Raw genomic sequence first — 23,297 nt, 5'->3', positions numbered from 1 at the left:
GAAGTGCACCACAGGCATCTGCAACCATTTTGATTCTCCTCCACAGCCAACAAGAGTCTTGTGATGTGCATCTATGGACTTAGAAGGATTTTCTGTGCTCTAGACATGTCTGTTAGAGCTTTCTGATAGACAGGAAGATTTCCAGCAACATTCTGGGTATGCCAGGGATCTCTAAATGCATTTAGGTAAGCAAACAGAGCCTTCTGTGCATCTTTGACTGGCATTAAAGAATCTCTAATGCTGCCCAGGTGCCATTAAATGTAAAGCCTAATACTGACATTTACCTCAAGCCTAACCTGATTCTAAAACTTACCCTAAACCCAAAAGCAAACACTAAACCATAAGCCTAAATTTTAACCTGAACTCTAATCCTAACTCTAACCTTCAACTAAAAAGTCCAACCTCTCCAGCCTGTCAAGACCCCTCTGGATAGCAGTACAGCTCCCTGGTGAGTCAGCCACTCCTCCATTTTATGTCATGTACTGTAAATGTAAATGTATTGAGGGTGCACTCTACCCTATCTTCCAGGTCATTAACAAAAATTAATGGCAAGGCTCAGCTGAGGTCAAGAGTTAGGAGTGGAAAAATGACAAATCCTAGGAGTTCCATTGCTGCTGGGCTGCAAAAATTTCCATCCCAAAGATTTTTCCCCATGTTATCACCATGTGTGCCAGCCAAGACTTAGCTAAGCCTGGAGTGAGGATCCAAGGATCTTCCTATTTTATTGGCTCCTCCAGAGACCTTGTTTTACCTGTTGATCTAAGCCAGAGTGATGATTTTGCTTTTCAGTACATCTGTATGTCCTTTCACATGCCCCAGGGCCTTCAGAGTGCCTTTTTGTGTCCCTCTTTAAACATCCACACACCTTCAGAGCTGCAGTGGAATTGGTGAGCAGGAGATGATCTCTGTACCTCATCTTTTCTTCCACATCCTTTGTTTGTAGTGCAGAATCCCTTATTTCATTATAACAAGAAAAGCTGAGCGGAAAGCAATGACTCTGTTCTAAAGCTACAGTTGATTTATAGACTTTTATGACGTATGGTGCATGTTTCCACAGCTCATTCGCTGCAAGAATCTCTCAACTGGCTTCTCAGGAGCAGAACTGACGATGATATTTGTTTAGAGATGTGTATTACAAATACTAAACAACTCAGCATAGGAAGCCTATACATGGCTTATCACCACAGGACAATCAATGAATAAAGAAACTTCAAAAAAAGCAGTGAGGTTGAGAAGTATTTTTTTCCTGGCATCTGAGGATGCCTGGTGTTGTAACAAATAGGAGCAATGATGGGAGAAACACTGAAGATGTTATTCAATTGCATGTAATAACTACTACATTGAAGGCATAATTTGTAGTTTATTACTAAGTGCATTGCTGGGGGCACTGAGCAAAGTCAAAATCCTGTGCAGTTTTCAATGACTTCAAATGGGAAAGCATTATATTAAGCATTAAAACATACACAAGAGGAGTATCTAAAAAACAAACAAACAAACAACTGATCAGGGGAGACTCTGGCATGAGCTGAAGTGTGTCCAGTTGCACCGGACCATAATCTGACTTAAGCACATGCTCAAGATTGCTTCTTGGCCACATCTACTCAGACGGGGTTACAAAACATTCCTCCCTGATAAAGCAATCCAGTTTCTGCTTATAACTTATCTGAATCAAAATACCTGGAAAGACCAAAAGAAATATTCAGATAACTTCAAATCTATAGGAATCTGATCCTCCAATTCTTATCCGTTTTATTCTTCCTTAAGAGTCCTTCATTGCTCCTGCTCTTAGCCTTTCTGGGGATGCAAAGATATGGCAGACTGTACCATCAAGTCTCATCTTCCTAGTTGTGAAGGTAGGCATCAAGCCAGAGCTCTCCTGAATTCTTCAAAGAGCTGAGAGAAAAACAAAGAGCACATTAAGTCCAGTTGCTTAGGGGGGGAGGGGAGGGGGTGTCTCGAGACAAGGGAAACAAGGATTTCCACTCGTTCTTGTAAAAATGAACAAGTCAACCATTTTGTTATTTTGTTGTTGTTTTTAAGTACTCCCACTTCTCCTACATCCTTCTGCATTTTTGTCTCCAGTGTGTAGACTGGTTACTTACTGCACAATGTCTGCAAAGGCGGTGAGCAACGGTTTACATTGGTACTCAAGGCCATGTTTGGCACACAAGGACTTCACCAGTGGAGCCACCTTCCAGTAGTTGTGTCTTGGCATTGTAGGGAATAAGCTGTGAATAGGAGACAAGTTCTTTTTCAGTGCCCCATCAGAAACTTTATCTTTTACAAGTTCCTGCTCATTATCACTTCCTCAGAATCTCATAGCCCACACAAAACAAGACTTTTTGCTGCTCCTGTATTTCCCTAAGGTGTTCTTTTAGCGCAAGGAACTCAGTATTTTCCCTCTTCCCCCTCTTCCTTATTTATTCATTGTAGTCTCTAGCACCTAAACCACTGCATCAGATTTTTAAACAGAGCGTCTTGGAACATACATTTAAGCTTCTGCTTTGGACAGACATTGCTGCTGTTGAATTGTTTAACAGATCACATCCATATTCAGTTTTCACTGGTAATTTCCAACTTCCTGCAGTTCCAGTGAAGGTTTTGAATCAACACTATCACGGTCTTTTTAATTTTCAGTCTCTAAGACAAATTCACTGGTGCCTACAACTAAATGTAGGATTCGATGCAAAGAATGGGGGCGGGGGGGGGGAAGTAAGAAATTTTTTTCAGGGTATGTACTCACTGATGTTCAATCTGAAAGTTCAGATGCCCAGTAAACCAGTCATTGAACAGAGACTGCTCAACATTGCATGTTGCCTGGAGCTGGGAAAAGGAAAAAGAACAACTAAAATCAGTACTGACTGGTGACTGCAGCCTTTCATTTGTCCTAAGAGCATGCTATACTGCACTATTCTATTCTATTGTTTTGTGTTAGCCTATGCTGAGCTATTCTTGGGGCATAAATCATATTCCTCCTTCAGCTTTGCAGTCCAGCAGTGTTATGTAGACTGCCTAACATGGACCATGGTAAAACCAGGATCTGGCTCTGTGCTTCTGTGAATACGTATGAACAGACAGTCAAACATTTAACCCCAGTTCCCTCTGCTGCTTCTCATATGCTGTTTCCTCATCCCTTCATCAGCTTCTTTGCTCTTCTGTGCATGTTCCAGTAACTCAATACCTTTCTTGTAATAATCCTATTAATCTTCACCTCACAGTTACCAGTGGGTTTCACCCTAAATGCAATACAGAAGATTCTTTTCTTGTTGTTGGAATATGTACTGATATGGACACCATTACTGAGCACATATTTTACCTGGGTAGACACCCAGTCCAAATTCTTGTCGTAGTAAATATCCATTGGAATATGGCTCATCTGTGAAACCCAGACAAACCAACTGCTCTCCAGCATCCTGTGCAATCAGAAAAGAGGTCAGAATTCAGTAACAAATAAGGAAGTCAGTGATGAGCCACTAAAGTGACAGCATAGGCCAGACTTGGGGATAGATGTTAGAACACCAGACTTTCCTATCCACCACCTGGACACAACTTGTTAAGTAATTATGGATTTCATAAGGAATTATGAAACTTACATGTGAAACTAGAAGCAGAACTTATTTCCAAAGCTCTTAACAGTATGTAAGGTATTTCTCAACTTGGTTATCATTAAATAATGTCTCTGCTTTCACAGCAAGTGAGGCAGCACAAAATTGGAGTTAACAATCAAGAAGTTTTATTTTAAATTCAAATTAATTCAAGGAATAAGAGGAAAAGGCAGAGAAGGGTGGGCAGACAGATTAAAAGAACACACAAGTGAAGACTAAAGAAACTTTCAAAGAGATATTACCTGAATATAAAGTAATATGCCAGGAGGCTCTTCATTTCTAATAATGACCCATAAGTGAAAAAGAATCTGATATAGAAGGTCAGCATACAGGCCAAGTCCTTCCAAAGCCAAATACAACAAAAGAGAAAATCATTAGATACTGCATTTCTTAAATCCTTCTCTAAACATTACATGTACAAGGTAAATTTCTACATTTAATTTCTGTAGGCTTTTGTTGTTTTTGCTCTTCTAAACTGATTGATCTGAGGAAATCCAAATTAAGAGAAGCTAGCAGTTTCTCTACACAGCTTGCTGTAATAGAATTGAATTTGTACAATCGGTCCTAGTGAGTGGATTAATTTATTAGCAAATAGCTAAGCATTCAAAAACACAGCTTTAAGACTTGTACCAAATCACTGACTGTGACCCCTCCAGTGTGCTAGACAAACTACTTTATTTTGCTTAAAAGTTGCTCTGGTTTTCTGTGCTCATAACACATGCAAGAGAAAGAAGAATGAAGCATAAACACTGGCTGCCTGGCATGAGAAACAATGCCAAATGCATTCATATTGCTGACAAATCAAGAATAACAGTTCCTATAAATCCACATTCCTCTGTTTCTGACTGCTATGGACACACTTCATGATTTGCAAGAGAGTCAAAGCAGTGCAAGACAAATAGCCTGTTGCTCATACCTTTATCATCAAAGTAGGGAACCATGTGATTAGCAGTAAGTATTCAGAGCCACTGAAAATGCTGCACCAAACGGTCTGCAGTATTATGCCCAATGGAAAAGCACACTGTGTCATGCCTGAGATCTGAGATGGACTGGAAGCCCACAGCTAACCCCTTGGTTGCAAACATAGTAGTACTTACCACCCAGTACCTCTTTGTGTATGCAATATAAAATGTGTGGCAGTGGAAGTAGGTGGGAAACAGGAGTGGAGGAAGAGCTGTAACAGAGAATTCATCATCATCACTGGTAAACTGTGCTGCTTTGCAACAAGAATAAAGCTTTGCTAAGGTGGGAGAAGTGTGCAGAAATGAGAACCTGGAGATCAGGGCAGTGATAGTGGAGAAGTTCAAACTCTGAATTTTTCCCTTTGTTCTGCTTGTGCACTTTAATAGCTATATATTATACAGCTGATGTAAAGAGTCCTTAGAAACCTCACCTCACTCTTCCAGGTAATTTCTCTAAATAATCAGTTAAGAGTATTTCTCCTTTTCTCTGTTCAGATAGGTACAATTTTAACATGACCTAAGATAAACGTACCCCACAACAAATAGGGTGAGTGGAACAAACATAAGCCAGTAGGCTATAAATATATTAATTTGGCTTGATATTTCAGTCAAGAAGTGTACAGAAACCTGATCTCACATAGAATCATTCAGGTTGGCACATCAGTAGTTCAGAACATCAGCTATGATGTCAGAGCAGGTTACTCAGGATTATATTCCAGTTAGTTCTTCAACCTCTCCAAAAACCAGACTCAGACTGATTATATTCTTTGATGCAGCCAACCTTAGCTCTGCTCAAACCCTGCAGATCAGAAGTAATGTTTTCAAGCCCCATTAGTTTTCCTCGTGGTATCACAGGAAAATGAAAATACTCACTGATGAAGAAGTATTTGTGCTGGTGGTTGTATGGCATGTATTTCTTCTTTCTGATCCCAAGCTGTGAAAATAATAAAATACTGAGTGAAAAATAAGCAACCTGTATGGTTAACTTGCCATTTCCCAGACTTTCTTCATGAGATGCTATTCTGGCACACTTCCCACAGACCTTATTACTACTGTCTCCCTCTTGAGTACCTGCCCTATTATTTACAAACCTAACATGCCTTTTCTATAAATCTCCACTCCAGATAACTTCTTTAATACTTTATAGCTCTGTAAAGTTCTTCAGAGATGAGCAGTTAAGCAAGCTGCTTCTTCTTCAGTAGGGGAAAAGTGAAATGCAGTTGCTGAAAAGTAGTTCTAAATACACTTGTGACAAACCAAAACAGAAGTAACAGCCCATAGAAAGGACAAAGCACTTGCTTTGATACACAGTAGGAAATAAAACTGCTGTCACAGACACCACCTTAATATGTGTTGAAGGGGAATAACATAATAAAACTGTACCAGAATGTTTTATGTGATTCATAAGTGTGAGAGTTACGATTAAAACTGAGTGAATAAAGGTGAACTTCAACTGTTTGATTTCTTTGCTTTTGCATTCCTGCTACGTTCATAATTAATTTAGTGTAACCTTAGATGCTCCAAGTCTATGTTGTACTATTAGTCAAAAAATAGTAGCACATTTTCCTGTGTTTGTATTTTCTACTTTCTTATTTGATCCTATACACTTAAGTGACAGCTTCATGTTGGCAAAGGTCTTATAAAAGAAAAAGCATTCATTTCTCAGAACTATTTCAGCAGGGCCTCAAAAAGCTACAAAGTTGTGCAGTGAAGGGTTGCAGCATTGTCTCAGGTTATTGCTTCTGGTGGTGGCCCATCAGCACAAGCTGAAAATTATCTTATGTGGACAAATGACATCTGCCCTAACCAGTCCTAGAGAGCTACAAGAAGAGCTATTGGTTCTTTAGTCCTGATGTACCAGCTGCCTGTCATATCAGGCAAGCATGCCAAAGCAGCCTGTATCTCTAAGCCTCAGACATTAGCATCAAGTAATAATCCCATGTAGGCATGCTTGATATTAATCTTTACAGATTACTAATAAACGTTAATTGCAGAATAATTATACAACCCACTAGGCCATTAAGTTGCTATAACCATTTACCTACTGGGAAATACATATGATGCAAATGCATTTGTCTAGTTTGTTTAAAATGACTTACCAACAGTTTAAGCCATTTTTAATGAACATAATAAAAACTGTGACCTGCTCAGAAAGGCTGAAGGAGACACAAAACAACATTCTCTCAGAAACTATGACAACATCTTAGCTATATATATTTTTGTTACAGTGCACTTTTGGTTGGTTCTTCCCAGCTCCTAGTAAGTGGCTACACATGCACGTACACACAGACATACTGACCTCCACAGAGAATTTCTTCCCCAGAGTAAACAAGAAAGGATGCATGTCAATGTCAGGATCTTTCCGAAAGCAGTTGGGTTTGGAATGGTGTCGAGAATGCAGAAGAGTCCACCATTTGGCTGATGCCCCCTGTTTATGTGAAGAACAGAGCGTGATAGCTAGTGTTCTCAGTGCCAAACTTCCACCAACTCCCCTTCTTCACCCAGTGCTGAGCACTGTCTTCAGGGTACACTCTTTTGCAGGAAGACCATCAAATCTCACAAGTTTTTCTGTGGTCAGTTACTTACAATCAAATGGCACATCACGAACTTGTGTAGTAAGTGGTTCCATTTTGTCTTCCTGAAGACTGAAAGATGTCCTAAATCATGTTGTAGCCATGAAGCCTGGACCTGAAAAAGGGAAAAGGAAAGTCTGACACAAAAGAGTAAAACCAGAACAATGAAGTAGCTAATATTTACTTTGAGATATCAAGATTTATTACTTGGACACATATCCAAAGCCACAGTCAGAAAGAAGCTATGAAATCCTGATACTCTTAATTCCCACACAAGATTCTTGTCTGTAAATTTGACAGACATAGATTTGACAGATAGCCCATGAGATAGATAAGTAATTGGCTGGATGGTAACACTCAAAGACTTGCAGTTGCTCAACAGCTCAACATCCAGGTAAAGTGGCAGGTGGTGTTTCTCAGTAGGGCAAGGTGACTGTTCCTCTTCTCCTCCATGTTTCTAACACACCACCCTCAGCAAAAGAAGGGCTGTTGGAGTGGGTCTAGAGGATGATCAAAGGGATGGAGCACCTCTCCTAAGAAGAGGGCTCTGAATTTTTTCTTTTTTTTGGCCTGAAAAATAAAGGCTTCAGGGAGACTCTGTAGCAGAGTTCCAGTACTTAAAGGGGGACTACAGGAAAGATGAGGAGAGACTCTATCAGAGTGTGTACCAATAGGACAAGGGATAATAATCTTAAACTAAAAGGATAAATTTAGTTTAGACATTAGGTAGAAATACTTTACTATGAGAACAGTGAGGCACCAAAACAGGTTGCCCAGTTAAGCTGTGGAATGATGTTTTGAGCAACCTGATGTAATAAAAGGTGCTCCTGCTCATGGCAGAGGGTCTGGAAGTGGATGTTCTTTAAGGTTTCTTCCAACCCAAACAATTCTATAATTCTGTGAATATATCCTTACCAAAAAACTTAACAGATTAGTCATACTGGGAGCTCCCCACATGCAGAATTTCTTCTTTCCACCTTCTGTAAACACAGGCTGTATAGGGGATGTCTTCTAAAATCAGGAAGAGCTATGCCAAAGTAATAGAGAACTAAATACTGCAATGGTATATGTATGAAAGTTGATAGAAATGCACATGCACATGCTGTGGACTTTGCTGCTTACCTGGGAAATGGTCAACACCAGCAGAGAGACAACAAAAGGCACAAAGGATGTCCCAAAGTAAAAGAGAATGAGCCAAGCAGCAGTATCCAACAGGAGGATGTGAACAAGGTGCAGGAAGAAGAAGAGTTTATTCGGCTTCAGAAGTCCCATTTTCTCAACAGAGGCACGCAATTCACGGAAGTCTTTTACCAGCATTTTCTGTGGGAAGCACAAGTGTTACAAATTTCTTGCTCTCAGAGTATAGCACTGCATCCTCAAAAGACTACATCTTTGGTGTTCCATCTGCCATCTCTCTGGCAGGTAACAGGGCTTTTACAAGAGATGTCTAAGACTCTAATATCTTCTGGACATTACTGGTTCACACTCACCAGAGCCCAGCACTACTCAGACATTGCCAGGAAATAGGAAGGGCATGTAGATGAGGTTGACATCTAGCACCTCTCCACAGAGCATTGAACTGGAGGGGAAAATATGTGCGTGTGTGTTAAGTACCCGGCAGAAGTCATACTAAACCCACATGAACACAGAATACTGTGATCTCTTCCTCAATTAAGTGAAACCCAAAGAACCTTGCCAGACTAGTTTATTAATCCATTCTGGGAAACAGTTTGCAAGCAGTAAGGCACACGAATGCTCTAGTGCAGGCCAGCTGTAGGAAGTAGGTGAAGCATGGCCTCAATCATGGCCCAAAGGAATGGGAAACAGACTTGGACATAAGGAAAAAACTATGTCCATACATACAGCCAAGGCTCTAATTTACATAGCTGCTGTGATAAGGAAAATAACTTAGGAATGACATTCTTAGCCACCCAACATGGGTTTAGACCAATAGTAATGTGTTATTTCTAAATTATAATTTTAAAAAAAAAAATTGTGAAGAACCTGGGTCCTATTGTTTTAGAAGCCACACTGATATAGAAAAACAAGTTCTAATCTCAGAATATTTGTCTTTCACTTATGAGGATGGACTTACATTTTTAGTGGGCTCAATACTGGGTTGATCCGGTGCCAGCTCCCCTATCTGCAGTGGCTTCAAGTACTTGTTCACCAGCAACTTGTCAACATGGAATGCTACAAAAGCATCCTACAAATGCAGAAGAATTGAGGAAGAGATAAGAAAAGCCACAGTGTTACTACCCTCCATCTGCCGTGCACACTAAAACATTCATTTGGAGGAACCACAATGAGAGAGACTGCTGGTTTGCCTTTCTATCTCCTATTTTGACCTCCCATGCCCTCCTCCCCAATCACGTTTGCCCTGCATGCTTTCAAAGGGAGATTTTATTTCATCTGGTAAATTGAGGATGTTTGATTTCCACGACTGCAATTATTCAGTTGTTATGAATGCACAAGCTGTGGCAGTTCTTGTTCACAGGCATGAAAGATTTTGATCTTTCAGAAATACATCCTTCCCAGAGACTGCATTCTTACTTTTCCACAAGTAGTCATACAGAACACCAAGAGTTCTGACAAATAAGCACTAAATAGCCATAGAAAACTAAATTACAAGTAATACAAGTTCTGAAGGAAGAGGTAGACAGGTGATAGCAATGTGAAGTCTGCTTTAGGAGACAGATCAAGAACAACATTCCAAACAGCTCCAAGTGCAAAATCCACTCCCAGATTTACTAACACAACATGGATTTCATCAAAGACCAAGTGATACAGGCAACTTTTTCCTAGTACTCTGTGAGATACTCATAGAGAAATGAATGTAAGGACACAATTCACACGAACAGGCCTGGTTAGGTGTTAACTGATCTCTCACAAAGATATAAGCATGAAAAAATAGTGCTGTGATGGCTTCCAGGCAGGGCTGGGGAGAAAAGGGCAGAAATGCAGGAGGAGACAACTCCATTGCCAGAGCACATAGAATTAGCAGCTGGAGCCTTGAAGGGAATAGGAGTGCACACTTGGATGTACTACAGCTGAGACTAAGTTGGAAATGTGGTCTGTAGGAGCAAAACACCTCCATCTGTGGAAAATTGTTTTTGTACATCCAAACAAAGGGCTTCAGCTTACTGCTCTGCTGGGATGCTTTCTTTTAAGCCATCTTTTCTCTGAATCAATTTTTGCCAGTCTAGCCGTACCAGAATTAGTATTTTACTGCATTCCATCCCCAACTTGCTACAGAATCTGCCCCATATTCCAAAACTGTATCGGTCTTGTCACCTGTTCAACTAATTTTGAGACCTGTGTGCAACACATTAAGTACTGAGTGCATAATCACTACCAGAGCCAAATCTATGCCAGCAGATCTCCACAGTGAAATTCAGGAATAAACCTCAGTTCCAACAACAAACAAACAAGTGGCTTCTTTGCAAAACTATCTACAGGAAAAAACACTAATTCATGCTGTTGCACTAGTAGACATTTTTACAGTTGCCAAAATGCAAGCAAGTTTAACTAAACTGTAATCCAGAAGAAAAAAATCCAGTCTCGATGCGATTATTCCTTTGTGAGAAAGAAATCAGCAATAAAATGAGTCTTCACAGTTCTATGCAGCACGAGCCTTTCCAGTATTTTGACATCTATCATACTCATTTTCCATTCCTCAGATTCCTCTTCTTACTCAAAGCCCTCCACAGTTGTCATCCTTCAAGCCCATATGCTCTTGGCACCATCTTCCAGCCAAACTAAGGGTTTGGGTTTTCTTAATTTTTCATCATGCACATCCAAAATATTTAACAATTTGACTGATTCCAAGAGGCACAAACTGCACTAAAGTCTTCTGCATTTCATTAATAAATGCTTCATCCACTACATTTTCCTCTCTGTCTCCCATATTAGCTAAAAAGTGCAAGGGATTCATACTGTCACATGGCACCACACTGAATGCTGAAGAGGAATTCCTTGTTATGGTACACAGCCTATTTCACATGCACAAGTGTGAAGACGGTTGAGTTGGGGTCACACACAGCTGGCTGAAATCTGTCAGGGCTTATCATTTGGACATGATACCCATTACTAAAATGCAACTCAGATCCTAGAAACAAAGTGTCTGTATTTTTCAAGTTCATCTATCACTTGGGCTATCCCAGCAGCCTGAGATGAAAGAAATCTGACAGTACTAGCTAAAGCAAAGGAACGGTGGAAAATATAGAATGCAAAGTGTTTCTAATTTTTATGAACCTCAAACATCCCATAGATATGGGAGACCCAGGAACCATCTGCCTTGAGTTGCTCTTTCAAAACACAGACTAAGGAAGCAATCTCATTTGTCACAGCTTTGTGTACATTTTGATTTATCACTTTTTTTCAACATTTCCTGCATATGCCAGAAGGCAGAAACTCCAGGGAACTTGCTTAATGTTTTGATGGGCATTCCCACAGGTTCCCATGGCATTAAGATAGACAAGAATGGTGCTGGGTAGACATTTTCTTTGTCCACAGACTAACATGCCAGCAGTTGGTATTTAGCAGATACTTTCAATTTTGATCATCCGAAGGATCAGAAATCCCATAGGCAATATCTGCAGAAACTTTTCCAGAGTGCTGCTTGTGAAAACATGCTGCCTTGTCTTTTCCTACCAATCATATGGGGTGACACTTAGGAGGGGATACCCTTCCTAGAAGTAAAGAGAGTGATTACTGTAGTTGCCTTATGGCTGTTAAGGGTTCTGAGGCAGCTTGCTCACTTTACCTATGCTCTAAACCACTGCAGTTATAGCAGCTGTAAAATAAGATCAAGAGATAAGAGTAGTCCTCAGGACACTGACTGGATAAACAGTTACAACCTGATTGCCCCAAGGCTAAGCTTTTTCTTATGCACCTTCATTCCAGAGGTGTTAAAGCCAGGTTGGATGGGGATCATGGACAATTTGATATGGTGGAAGATGTCCCTATTCATGGCAGGGGGTTGGAGCCAGATGATCTTTACAGTCCCCTCCAACCCATTCCATGATCTACCAGTCTCCATAGCATAAGCTGGAAAGCTTGCAAATAACAACAGTACCACTGAGCCTGTTGCAGCCCCTCAACCCCCATGAATTCCCAGTACAATCATTCCCCACATTCTTGCCACATGATGCTGGCCAGGCACCCACACACAGCAAAAGCTGGTGGTGAGCATCTCTTCCCCATCCCGCTACCTCTCACCGTGACATCCTGCCCAGCGTGGCTGCTGATAAGAAGGGCACCACCCGGGTGCCTCCGGTAGAAGTGGCTGATGTCATACACCTTCCTGTCGATCACCACCCAGCGCTCCTGCAGTTCTGGGCTCCGGCCCGTGCGCTGTGCAACCTCCTCCCAGGTGAACCATCGCATCACTTGTTCGGCCACAGCATTCCCATCCTGTTTCCTGTCCCCATGCTGTGGAGCCATCCTCCTGCTCCTCTCACTGCTCAGCTTCACCCAGCAGCCCCTCCATCCTGCCTCTGTACCGGTATATAAGGGTTGGGACACACCAACACAGCCCCCGCCCACCTCGTTTTCTCACTCCTTGTTTCAGGAAATACAGGTGGTGTTGGCAAAGTAACAGCTGTAGGCAAAGCTCCTCTGGGCTTCCCAACCCCCACTCAACAAATCAATCAATCACTCAAACAAAGCTTCCTCTTTGCAGCCCAGCATCCACACTGCAATGCAGGCAGGCAAAAAACACCCAGTAACTACAGGTGTTGAGTGTCAGTGGCTGTTATTACAGCCCATGAGCCCTTTGGTGAGAAATATGAATTGTGCAGAACTGGGAAGGGAGGAGGAGGCTTTCATGGTGCCCCTTGCACTAATAAGGCTACTCAAAGCTCTGCACTTTGTGCTTCTGTTATTCTGGGTAAGCCAGGGGTGGCAAACACAAACTGTTATGCTGGGCTCTGATGGTCGGCTTTTTCTCCCCTTCTCTCTGTCTTGTAAAATTAGCATGCAAACTATTGGGAAAAAAAAAATCAACTATTAACTTCAGGAAGTTAATGTTAATTACAAAAGAGAATTTGATTTAGCTTTTCTGAACTTCCTTAAGCAGTCATAGCAGTCATACTTCTTTCTTTTAATTTAAGACCAGACTATAAAGTGTTGAAACTATTCTAAAGCCACACCCGAATCAGTGATTTCACTATTCCATACAAAGACAGCACATGTTCAAGCACATGTTCAAGCGCTTGTTGGCATCAGTCAGGACAGAGGAACACACACTGAGAATGGTTTTCAAATTATGTAACTAAATCTAAGCAATTAATTTGTCTGAGTTATTTTTTTTATCATTTGCAATATTTCACTTGAACTAATACCTGAACAGCCTGAGTTGGAAGGGGACCCACAAAGATCATCAGGTCCAACTCCATGCTTCTTGAACTCTGGCAGCTTGGGGTCCGCCTGTTGTTTTGGGGAGCCTTTTCCATTCCCACCATCCTCTGGTGAAGAACTTTTTCCTAACCCCCACCCGACCCTCCCCTGATGCATCTCTATCAGGCCCTGTCACTGTCACTGAGAGCAGAGCTCAGTGTTACCCTCCACTCCCTGTGAGGAGCTGCAGCTGCCATGAGGATCCTCTGCTCTGGTCTGAGCACATGCAGGCACCTCAGATGCTCCTTACACAATTCACCCTCCAGACCTTTAACCATCTTCATGGATACACTCTAATAGTTTTAATGTTCTTCTGATATTGTAGCACCCAAATGACATCCAATGCTGGAGGCGAGGGGACACAGCACAGAGCAGAACACAGCAGGACAACCCTTTCCCTCGCCCAGCAGCAGTGTTGGGCCTGGTGTGCCCTAGAGTATGGATGGCCCTTTGGGCAGCCAGGGCACACTGCCAGCTTGCATCAATTTGCCATCAGCCAGAACACCAGATCCCTTTCTGTGGGGCTGCTCTTCAGCCTCTTGCCCCTCATTCTATACCCATAGCCAGGATTGCTGTTCCAGAGGCAATCTGGCACTTGCTCTTGTTTAACTTCAACTGGTTGGTAATGACATAAGCCTCTTATTTGTCATGATCTCTCTGCAAGGTCCCTCCACCTCAAAGGAGTCAATAGTTCCTCCCAGTTTTGTATCATCTGCAGACTTACTTAGTATGTGTTTGAGTTGTACATCCAGTTCATTTACAAAAGCACTGAAGAGAACTGTCCCTAAAATGAAGCCCTGTGAAACCCCTCTAGAGACTGGCCATCAGCCTGGTGTGACCCCATTTACCATAACTCTTTGAGGCTGATTCATCATCAGTAACTTTTCAGCCATGCTATTATGCATTTAACTAGCTGTATGGTGAATACTTTGTCCAGAAGGGTACTGTGAGAAATGGTATCAGAACTTGGCTAAAATCCAAGAAGATGACATGAACTAGCTTCCCTTGGTTGAATAGGTGGGTAGCATCATCATAAAAGGAGGTTAAATCTGTGAAACAGGACTTAGACCTTGTGAATCCATTTTGGCTGTGGACAATTGGCTTCCCTAAGAGGCATCAAGCAGCACTGAGAACCTGGCTGTTTCAGGAGACAGGCAGTATCTTAGCTGAAGCTTTAGATTTTAACACTGCCCCCAAGCACATAAAATTGCAGCCAAGCTATTAAGTCCTTTTATTAATGTACTTTAAACCCATAGGATAACAGAACCTTTAATGACTCAAGATTGAGCCACATAACCCATTAAGAGAAGTAACTTCCATATGGCTTGTATGAGACTCATGACTTTGCCACTGTGCCAACATGTACACATTACTCTGATAAAAATGCTGATAACAACATTTGCTACTGCATCAACCAAGACAATAAAACAACATACTTGGTGACAAAGAGTTAATGGATCTGAACAACAGCTGGCTATTACAGGAAATTGACAGCTACTTCATTTTTTATTGGATTCTCCTCCCCAAATAAACTAAACTCGGGCATTTCCAGTATTGCAACTTCCCATTGTCACATTCTGTAATCTGTTCTTTCACAATAAAAGATCAAGCTGCTAAAAAGATTAGCATCAAATTATGATTTAAAGGTCTACCTTCATGATAGGTAGTAGGATCCATTCCCCTTGATAGCACAAGGAGAGGTTGTTTCAGACTAAAAGAAATTTAGAGTGGATATAAGAAAGAAGTTTTTTACAGTGAGGGCAGAGTGGTATTGGAAATGGTTGCCCAGAGAGGTGGTGGATGCCCCATCCCTGGAGACATTCAGCGTCAGGCTGGATGTGCCCTGAGCACCTGATTAATGAATCTTGAACACAGGTTAGAATCTGAACACGGATTTTTCAAACCAAGATTAAGATACTTGCTTACTACCAGAGGAAATTATTTTGTTACCTTTTTGTAGGCCATTGACAGCTCAGAGTCCTTGAACACCAGAGAAACATTAACTGTATGAATGACATCGAAGTCATGGCTGTAGTCTCCTTTAGCCTGCACAAACGCTGAAAAACTAGTTTAATTTCCACTGCTTGATTTCTGATGGACTGCAAAAGCAGTTCCCACATTTGGAAAATGTCCCAGTAAGTCATTCAAGGAGATTGGTACTGTATTAGTGCTTCCATTGCTGCCATGCTCTATACTGTGTCCCTATCTGCTAACACACCATTTGGTGTGTTCTTTTACCCCATCAAAAGTGGCACTGATGATGTATTTGCAACATTATACTCTGATAAATATTTTGATTTGGTTTGAATAGCAAGAAAAAAGGCAGGGTACTGATTTGCCTGATAATCAGAACATAAGATACAATGTTCCTTTCTCTGTTTTCTATTTTGAACTGCAAGAAAATAGATTGAATGGATTGTGTAAGATTCTTCCTATGTTACTGTAACTGGGTAAAATCTTTTTGACAGTTTCCTCTTTCGTTACAATTGTGTGGGCAACAGTAATAATTTCAGTAACAGATGACGCTGAATTGTAACAACCCAAGAAACTGAATGATATCAGTTACTTGTGTTGTTAAACACATAATTACACAGTGCTCTGTACGTTTCGTAACAGTCAGAGCAGCCAGCCACAACATAGACACCAAAATCTCCATAAACAGGGATCTCTGAGAACAGCACACAGTGTATTAACTGAAATAAACAAAAGAAAAAGGAGGGGGAAAAAAAAAGCATTATGATCTGTAAGCCAAATCAAAGCATATAGAAACTAAAACAAACAACAAACAAACAGACCAACATTAAAAAAATGCAATACCTAAGAGGAAATGCAGCTTGTACCCCTGAGCTACTATTTGCTGCCTTATAGCTCTTCCTCTTTGTTTTTCTTTTTTGATTCATCATATTCACATGGTGCCATATGTTACAAGAATGAGAAGTAGACAATAGAGCTTAGTGCTACTTACTGGAGTTGACAGCAACAAGCAGGAAAGTCTGCTTTGTAGGGGCTTGAAAAGGTGCTATGCTTTATTGAGGACTTGTGACATGAGCCTGTTCAGCCAAACTGTTGCTATGGGTAAGACACTGCCATTCACGTGGGCTGAAATAAATTTGGATCTCCTAAAGCTAAACCTGTACAGCATTACACCATTAGCCTATGCCCAGAAGTGTTATGGAAACCAAGGCTGGCACCTATTAACAAGTGTCTGCTGTCTACAGATGGTATTGAGGTTAGGTGGCTGGACCAACAGTTGTGCCAGTGCATACAGGTGGCAATACTCCAAGCATGGGCACATATATGTCAGTGTCTTCCCAGCTGGAAAGCAGCTTTGCAGAAAATGACTTAGGAATCCCAGTGGGCATCAAACTGAACATAAGACAGCAATGTTCTCATGCCACTAAGAAAGCTAATGATATTTTTGGCTGCATTTGACAAAGTATCACTAGCAAATCAAGAGAGGTCCTTCCACTCAGTACTGGTGGGGAGAAAGAGGCATGGAAGTCTTAAGTGTCTTAGTGTTTTCTGCTAAACAAGACACTATGTCTAGGCTCCAGACAAGGTAGTACATAAAAACACGAGTATTGTGAATGTTTCTAAGTAAGAAGGAGACAGTTTCTTGGGCCAGGAACTTCTAAAAATGTGGTAGTTGTCCAGCACATAAATGAACACAGAATCCTTTCTGTTACCAAATGATTCAGCAAGATCTGCTCATCATCTAAGCAACTCAGATATTGTTGACTCAAGTTGCAAAACCATAATCTTTAAAGTCTTTCTAAGTCTTAGGAGAACATTGATAAACTTTAGGGAAATAGCCAGCATGTGAGTGATGTTGTGAACAAATCTCTACAAAGAAAGAACACTTAGCAATTCCTGTTGACTGCTACACAAATTGATATATGCTGAATAGAAGTTGTCACTGATAACTCAGTACCAAATTATGTCCTCCACCTCCAAGACAACCTATGTTTATCTTGTTCTTTCCAGGTTTCAGTTTTATTGGTCAGTGATCAAGATGATAAATGTCAATAGCAATGGACTCATTTAAAAATAGAGCATCATAGCTTTTGTGAAAGTATTAGGCAGGCTGCACCATGTTCACCTCCACTTCAGAATGTTGCAATTCCACAACCATTAACTCTCTCTTTACTGCTAAGAATCAAAGATCGTGTTTTAGAGAAGAGATTATCAGTAGCATGCAGTTTGATTGGAACGGCTCCTCAGAGCCACACAGCAGAAGAAAAATACTGGAACTATAAGCCAGTTTCCACAAGAACATGTAATAAGTCTTTAGAAATTCTTAACGTTGTTCATCATCCTGAACACCTGCACAGAATTCAAGATGGTCACATCAGCAGTTGTGATATGACTCTGTTTATTACATGCATGGGATATCTGTGCTGAAACAGACACAAGGTTTTACAGCAGGAATGGATGGGTGATATCTCTGAAAATAAAGGCTTCACAGAGAGAGTATATAGTTGCAGTTTGAGTCTGCAGGGAAAAAACAAGAAAAGCCAAAGCTCAAGTTATTTGACATTGGGCAGTATAATGTCAGACAATGAAGAAAGCTTTTTAAAGTAAACCAACAGCAAGGAAAAATCTAAGCAAACAGTGAACTGATACTTGATATCACCTAACAAGTGAGGATGGAGAAAAGACAGAGACTTCTAAGGCATTTTTCCTCACTTTTTTAGTATCAGTGATAGATCCTGGACTGTCCAGTCCTCTGTGATGTTAAACACTGGAAAAGTGTTCCTAGAGAGGTGACTGATTCCCTGTGCCTGTCAGTCATGGAACTGTAAGGTCTGGAAGGGACCTCTGTATATTCCCCAGTCCAACCCCACTGATAATGCATGCTCCTTACAGCAGGATGCACAGAAAGGTGTCCAGGTGGGTCTTAAATATCTCCAGGGAATTAGGCTCCACAGTCTCTATGGACAACCTGTCACAGCGCTCTCAGTGATCATGAGGCATTTGGATAACGGCCTTAATTATGTACTTCAACTTCTGGTTAGACTTGAAGTGGTCAGGCAGTTACACTGGATGATCTCTTTAGGTCTCTTCCAACTGATCTATTCTATTCTATTCTATTCTATTCTATTCTATTCTATTCTATTCTATTCTATTCTATTCTATTCTATTCTACTCTATTCTATTCTACTCTATTCTACTCTATTCTACTCTATTCTACTCTATTCTATTCTACTCTATTCTATTCTACTCTATTCTATTCTACTCTATTCTATTCTACTCTATTCTCTGTTCTGCTCAAGTATTGTATTGACAGCAGTGTGGTCTTGCACTGTCATGTGATGCAATGCATTCTTTCACAATAACAGATCTTATCTTCTTCCCCCCCTCCCCCCCCCCCAAATACATCAGAGTATGACTCAACAGCTGCAGTGCAAAGAGATTTGCTGAACAGAAAGAGTGATACCATCTCTTTTTCTGACACACCATACTACACCCTTTTTGGCTAGAAGAGTTGATTATGCCCTGTTTTGGTGATAACTGCACCCACAAGCTCTGGGAAGATGTCTTAACCCCTTAAAGAAATAATGGAACCACATGAAAGCATTCTCACGGTAACTTCTCTCTTTCAGCTTCTTAAATTCTTCAGAAAACACTGCAATATTCTCATTCATTTCATTCTAATTGTTTGTCAAAGCACCAGGTCGCCAATTAAAACATTCTTGTCATATTTCGATCTAAATCAGACCAGAAGATCCCTGTATGTAATTGAGTGCTGAAGAGGCACTAAGTATGTGCCTCTACATGTCTGAATAAAAACATAAAAGTGTCAACAAGAAGGAGAAGCACCCTGATGTGATGGAAATTCAAAACATATTTAGAAGTCATTTGAGCCAAGCAGTGCGTACTGTGTCGCAAGAATAGGGGAAGAAACAAACTTGAATAATATGTACAAAACATACATCCTTTGGGGCATGGTGGGAGCAATCACTAAATGTTACAAATGGGGAAGGACGGCTCAAATTGTACCCACTCTGAAAGTATTTCAAGTTTCTCTCCAACTCATGCAACAGAACAAAAGATACAGATAACCCTCAAACACTGTGCTTCCTAGGATATGTTAGCATGGAATAAGTTCTAAAGCTGCTAATAGGACAAATGGAAAATAAACTGCAAAAGAAGTTAAATACAAATTATGGAAATAATTGTAGTCATGTTTAAAGACACAGCACAACAGAACAGATTTTGTAACATTAATGGGGATGTCATTTTTCTTACCAGCCTTCTTTTTCACATCTCAAACTTTATGATGCATGACAGCAATTACTTTGCTACTACAGCAGAACACAGACATAATGATGACACACAACCTCCGCTTGAACCTCTCTGCAAAATTAAGTGCATGTTTACTTACTCTAAGATTTATGAGAACAGCACAAATCTGCACCACGCTGGACATCAGGAAAGTAATGTATTTACCATGAGGGTGTAGACCAGTGTTTCCTAGAGAGGTGCTGGTGCCCCATGCCTACCAGCATTCAGAAGGCATTTGGGCAATGCTCTCATTAATATGCTTTAACCTGAAGTAATCAGGTGGCTGGACTTGATCATCTTTGAAGGTCCCTTCTGAATGAGCTGTCCTGTCCCATCCTATCCCATCCCCTCAGGAAGTATTCCACTTATTAGAATAACAAGTCAGAAATTCAGCAACTGAAATCTTTATCACTCTAAATAACTTCATCTTGTGGTGTCCTTTTCCATTTCAATAGTAACTGTTTTTCAGACTCAAACATCTGAAAATCAGGGAACTGAGTATTTCTAACTCAGGAATCAGAAAAATTGAAAACAGAAATAAGGTTATGCCTGGATCCTTCCATAATGTATATGATGCCCCATTCTGGCAACTCCTCTATTCCTCCCTCTCCCCTACATACACAAATGTGCGTACTTCATTTTAGTATTAGGGCAGGATTTCTCTATATTATCCCCAGCAGAACAAATATTTAGGCCTAGACTCCTCATATCTAATCCTAAGTGTCTAACTTCAGTTATCTTCTTACAAGAAGAGATTAGGCTCTCTCTGGCCAATGCAATTGGATGCACACTTCAAGCAGGTGACTATTTTAGCAGGCCATAGATTACCCCATGCAGATTACTACACTAACTCAAAATTTGGACCCTTTTATCCTCTTCATCAGGATACTGACATCCAATTCTCACCTCCCTAGAATCCAAAGTGCAGACCAAACAACTGGCTATCTCTACAGCAAGAGAATCCCTATTTCCTTCTGCTCGATAGAATCTATGCAAAGCAGCATAGATATGAGTTACAGCTGTTTCAAAGGATATGCTGTCATCCATACACCAAAGCATCAGAGAGGGGGACTAAAATCTCATAGCAAGTCTCGGTCTTTCTCTATTACAGCACAGCTAAAATGCTATTTCATTATCAAGTTCTGCCCATTTGAAGGTATATATGAAAAAAGCTCGGTCTGTAAGGAGAGAGTGATTGATACTGCACAGTTCTTAATTCCTTTGTCCTTGGGTTTCAGAAATGGGTTTTGTATGTGTTTTTTAACCACTGTTATTTCCTTTTCTAACCTGCTGGAAAGGAAAACAAAGAGAGTGGCATTCTTTACATACAGGCCACCACAGTTTCTCTTTTTTCTTTAAAGGACAAGAACTGTAAATTTCAAGAGAAAAGCACAATGCTAAAAATGCAGTAGATATTTTCTGTGCATGGAGCTTATGGACTCACCATACTCTGCAGGGAATCACAGATATCATTTATAGAAAGCCTTATCTATGTTAGTAGTTGGAGAAAACTGATTATTACAACTTAACCCACAAGATAAAGATCTATCCTACCTTCCCATCTGAGGTATGTCAGCAGGTACTGACAAGTCACATCAAATAGCTGATGAAAACACATTTCATAAGGCTGTAATTTATCATCACAAGAAGTCATTTCTACAATAAAGACATAACTTGTGCTTCTTTCACCTGATCTCATGAAAGGTGCTTCCTCTCTTTAAGTGTGACAGTAAATGCAGTATTTCTTTGCATCTACTGGGCTCCTGTAAAGACAGCTGATAATTATATTGTTATTCAAAAGAATTTAAATAAACGTACATATCTACATACTTTAAAATATTTGGAGAAAAAAGTACTGGGGAAAATATATATATATGAGCTGAAAATTTGCTCGGTTCTTTTTCTTTCCTCTCAGGGGCTCAACATTCCATTTCTGTGATTTATCTATTATCCCTCCCTCTTCGTTTTGAACTAATAGCTCTGAAGACTGGGGGACCTACAATTTGCACATCATCTAGAACAGGTTTCCCTCACAGTGTACAAAAGCCCTGGCATTTGTCTTTCACCACTGATAATTCCTTGTCTGATAGATTCTAAGTCTGCATTTTGGTTTTAGAGGCACATCACCATAGTAGCTCACAGACATCGTTGCACTCCCTCAGCTTTTCCCTTCTTTCTTCTTCCAGGTGGTATCTGGCAGCAGTACCGTTCCTCTTAAGATACCATTAATAAAGATCACGTTTAGGATTTTATTCTCCAGTTTGGAAACCTATTACATTCTTTCTCAGCCTTTGAATTCCTGTGCAATTCCAAACAGACTGTGTTGGTAAGGAAAAACTCAGTGTATATATCTACTCTAGACACTCTAAATGAATAAGAATGAGTTGAGTGGGGCTGAGCTTGTATGACACCTTCAGATAATTCAAACATTGAAAACAGCATAGTACATAACATTTTCCTGGGCTAACTGATTCACTATCACCACACCACATACAAGCATTGTAATAAAAAGATAATTTCCAACAGCAGGGGGTGCTCAAGCCATACATGTATGACATATATGAAATCGAATGAGAGGGCTAAGAAAAAGAATGGAGCGAGGATAATTTGAGCAGCTCCTTTGCTGTGTTTGTGAATGACTAAAAAAGAAATAGAAAGACCTGAAAATGAAATGGTGGAAAAATCCGACTACAAAATCATAACAAATGAAAATGTTCCATGACTCAGAAAAGGGTAAGTTGAGCATTGGAATAATTCAGACACAACGGCTGAATTCATTGAGTTAGCTTAACACGTGCATAATATAAATAAATTGTTTATTCTTGTTCTGTAATCATTTAAGAAAGATGGACAGCCTAACTCAGATCTAGAGCTGATAATCTTTTATCACGGACAAGAGAATCTAGGTAACAGCTTAAACTAAATGCCTAGCTTATAAAGTTAGGCAAGATGAATCCTATTTAGTAAGTCCTTCATTACTATGATTGATAATAAATTCTTATTTATTTATTTACTTTGAGCAGTCATAGCTGGAGGCAGCAGAAGTTTGAGGCTATGTGAAAAGCCAAAGCACTTGAGATCAACTCAGAATTCTTCCTCACTCCTTCCCTTCATTTTTGCTCAGTGAACAATTTACCTCTTCACCTTTGCTTTCATCAATTGAATCACAGAGATCTGTAAGGAACCGTACTTTCACATCTAACCCCAGCAGACTTCAGAATAAAAAGTCAAAAGAAGCAAGTGAAATAGGAAATCAAACAAACTTGTGGAGAATTGCCCTCTTACCATTACCATGTGCACTCACTGCACCTCAGCCTTAATAATGGGTCTGTGTCATCCTTCTTTATCCTCCCTAGGGGAAAAAAATATGAAAATCATGGTCAGCTATTCAACAAATCTCAGCTGAAAATTGGTGCATTGCACACTCAGAGTTGTCTTACGAAATCCCAAACACCCACTCATTCTGTGAGAAC

The 23,297-nt window shown here is 40.4% G+C and overlaps 1 protein-coding gene across 1 annotated transcript; it reads right to left on the bottom strand.

Annotated features, from left to right (window-relative positions):
- Positions 1–1,123: 1,123 nt before the first annotated feature.
- Positions 1,124–12,637, bottom strand: LOC140252725 (acyl-CoA (8-3)-desaturase-like). The gene is made up of 12 exons (XM_072337723.1): positions 12,361–12,637; positions 9,236–9,346; positions 8,263–8,460; positions 7,154–7,255; positions 6,867–6,995; positions 5,441–5,501; positions 4,703–4,779; positions 3,848–3,945; positions 3,317–3,413; positions 2,744–2,823; positions 2,103–2,228; positions 1,124–1,893 (listed from the first exon to the last, which is right to left on the bottom strand). Exons 1-12 carry the CDS (start codon positions 12,583–12,585, stop codon positions 1,842–1,844), a joined length of 1,356 nt encoding a protein of 451 aa, XP_072193824.1. The 5' UTR covers positions 12,586–12,637; the 3' UTR covers positions 1,124–1,841.
- Between the last annotated feature and the right edge of the window lie 10,660 nt (positions 12,638–23,297).

Source organism: Excalfactoria chinensis, chromosome 5 (assembly GCF_039878825.1).
Source record: "Excalfactoria chinensis isolate bCotChi1 chromosome 5, bCotChi1.hap2, whole genome shotgun sequence".
Lineage (NCBI taxonomy): Eukaryota > Metazoa > Chordata > Aves > Galliformes > Phasianidae > Excalfactoria > Excalfactoria chinensis.
Note: the sequence above shows the minus strand (reverse complement) of the source record. Positions and strands in the feature narration are given on the sequence as shown.

Coding starts and splice junctions, on each gene's coding strand:
- LOC140252725 (XM_072337723.1), bottom strand. CDS start 12,585: ATGGCTCCACAGCATGGGGACAGGAAACAGGATGGGAATGCTGTGGCC. Junction 8,461..9,235: donor GTATTGAGCCCACTAAAAAT/GTAAGTCCATCC, acceptor TGCTTCCCACAG/AAAATGCTGGTAAAAGACTT. Junction 2,229..2,743: donor AACTTTCAGATTGAACATCA/GTGAGTACATAC, acceptor TCCTATTCACAG/CTTATTCCCTACAATGCCAA.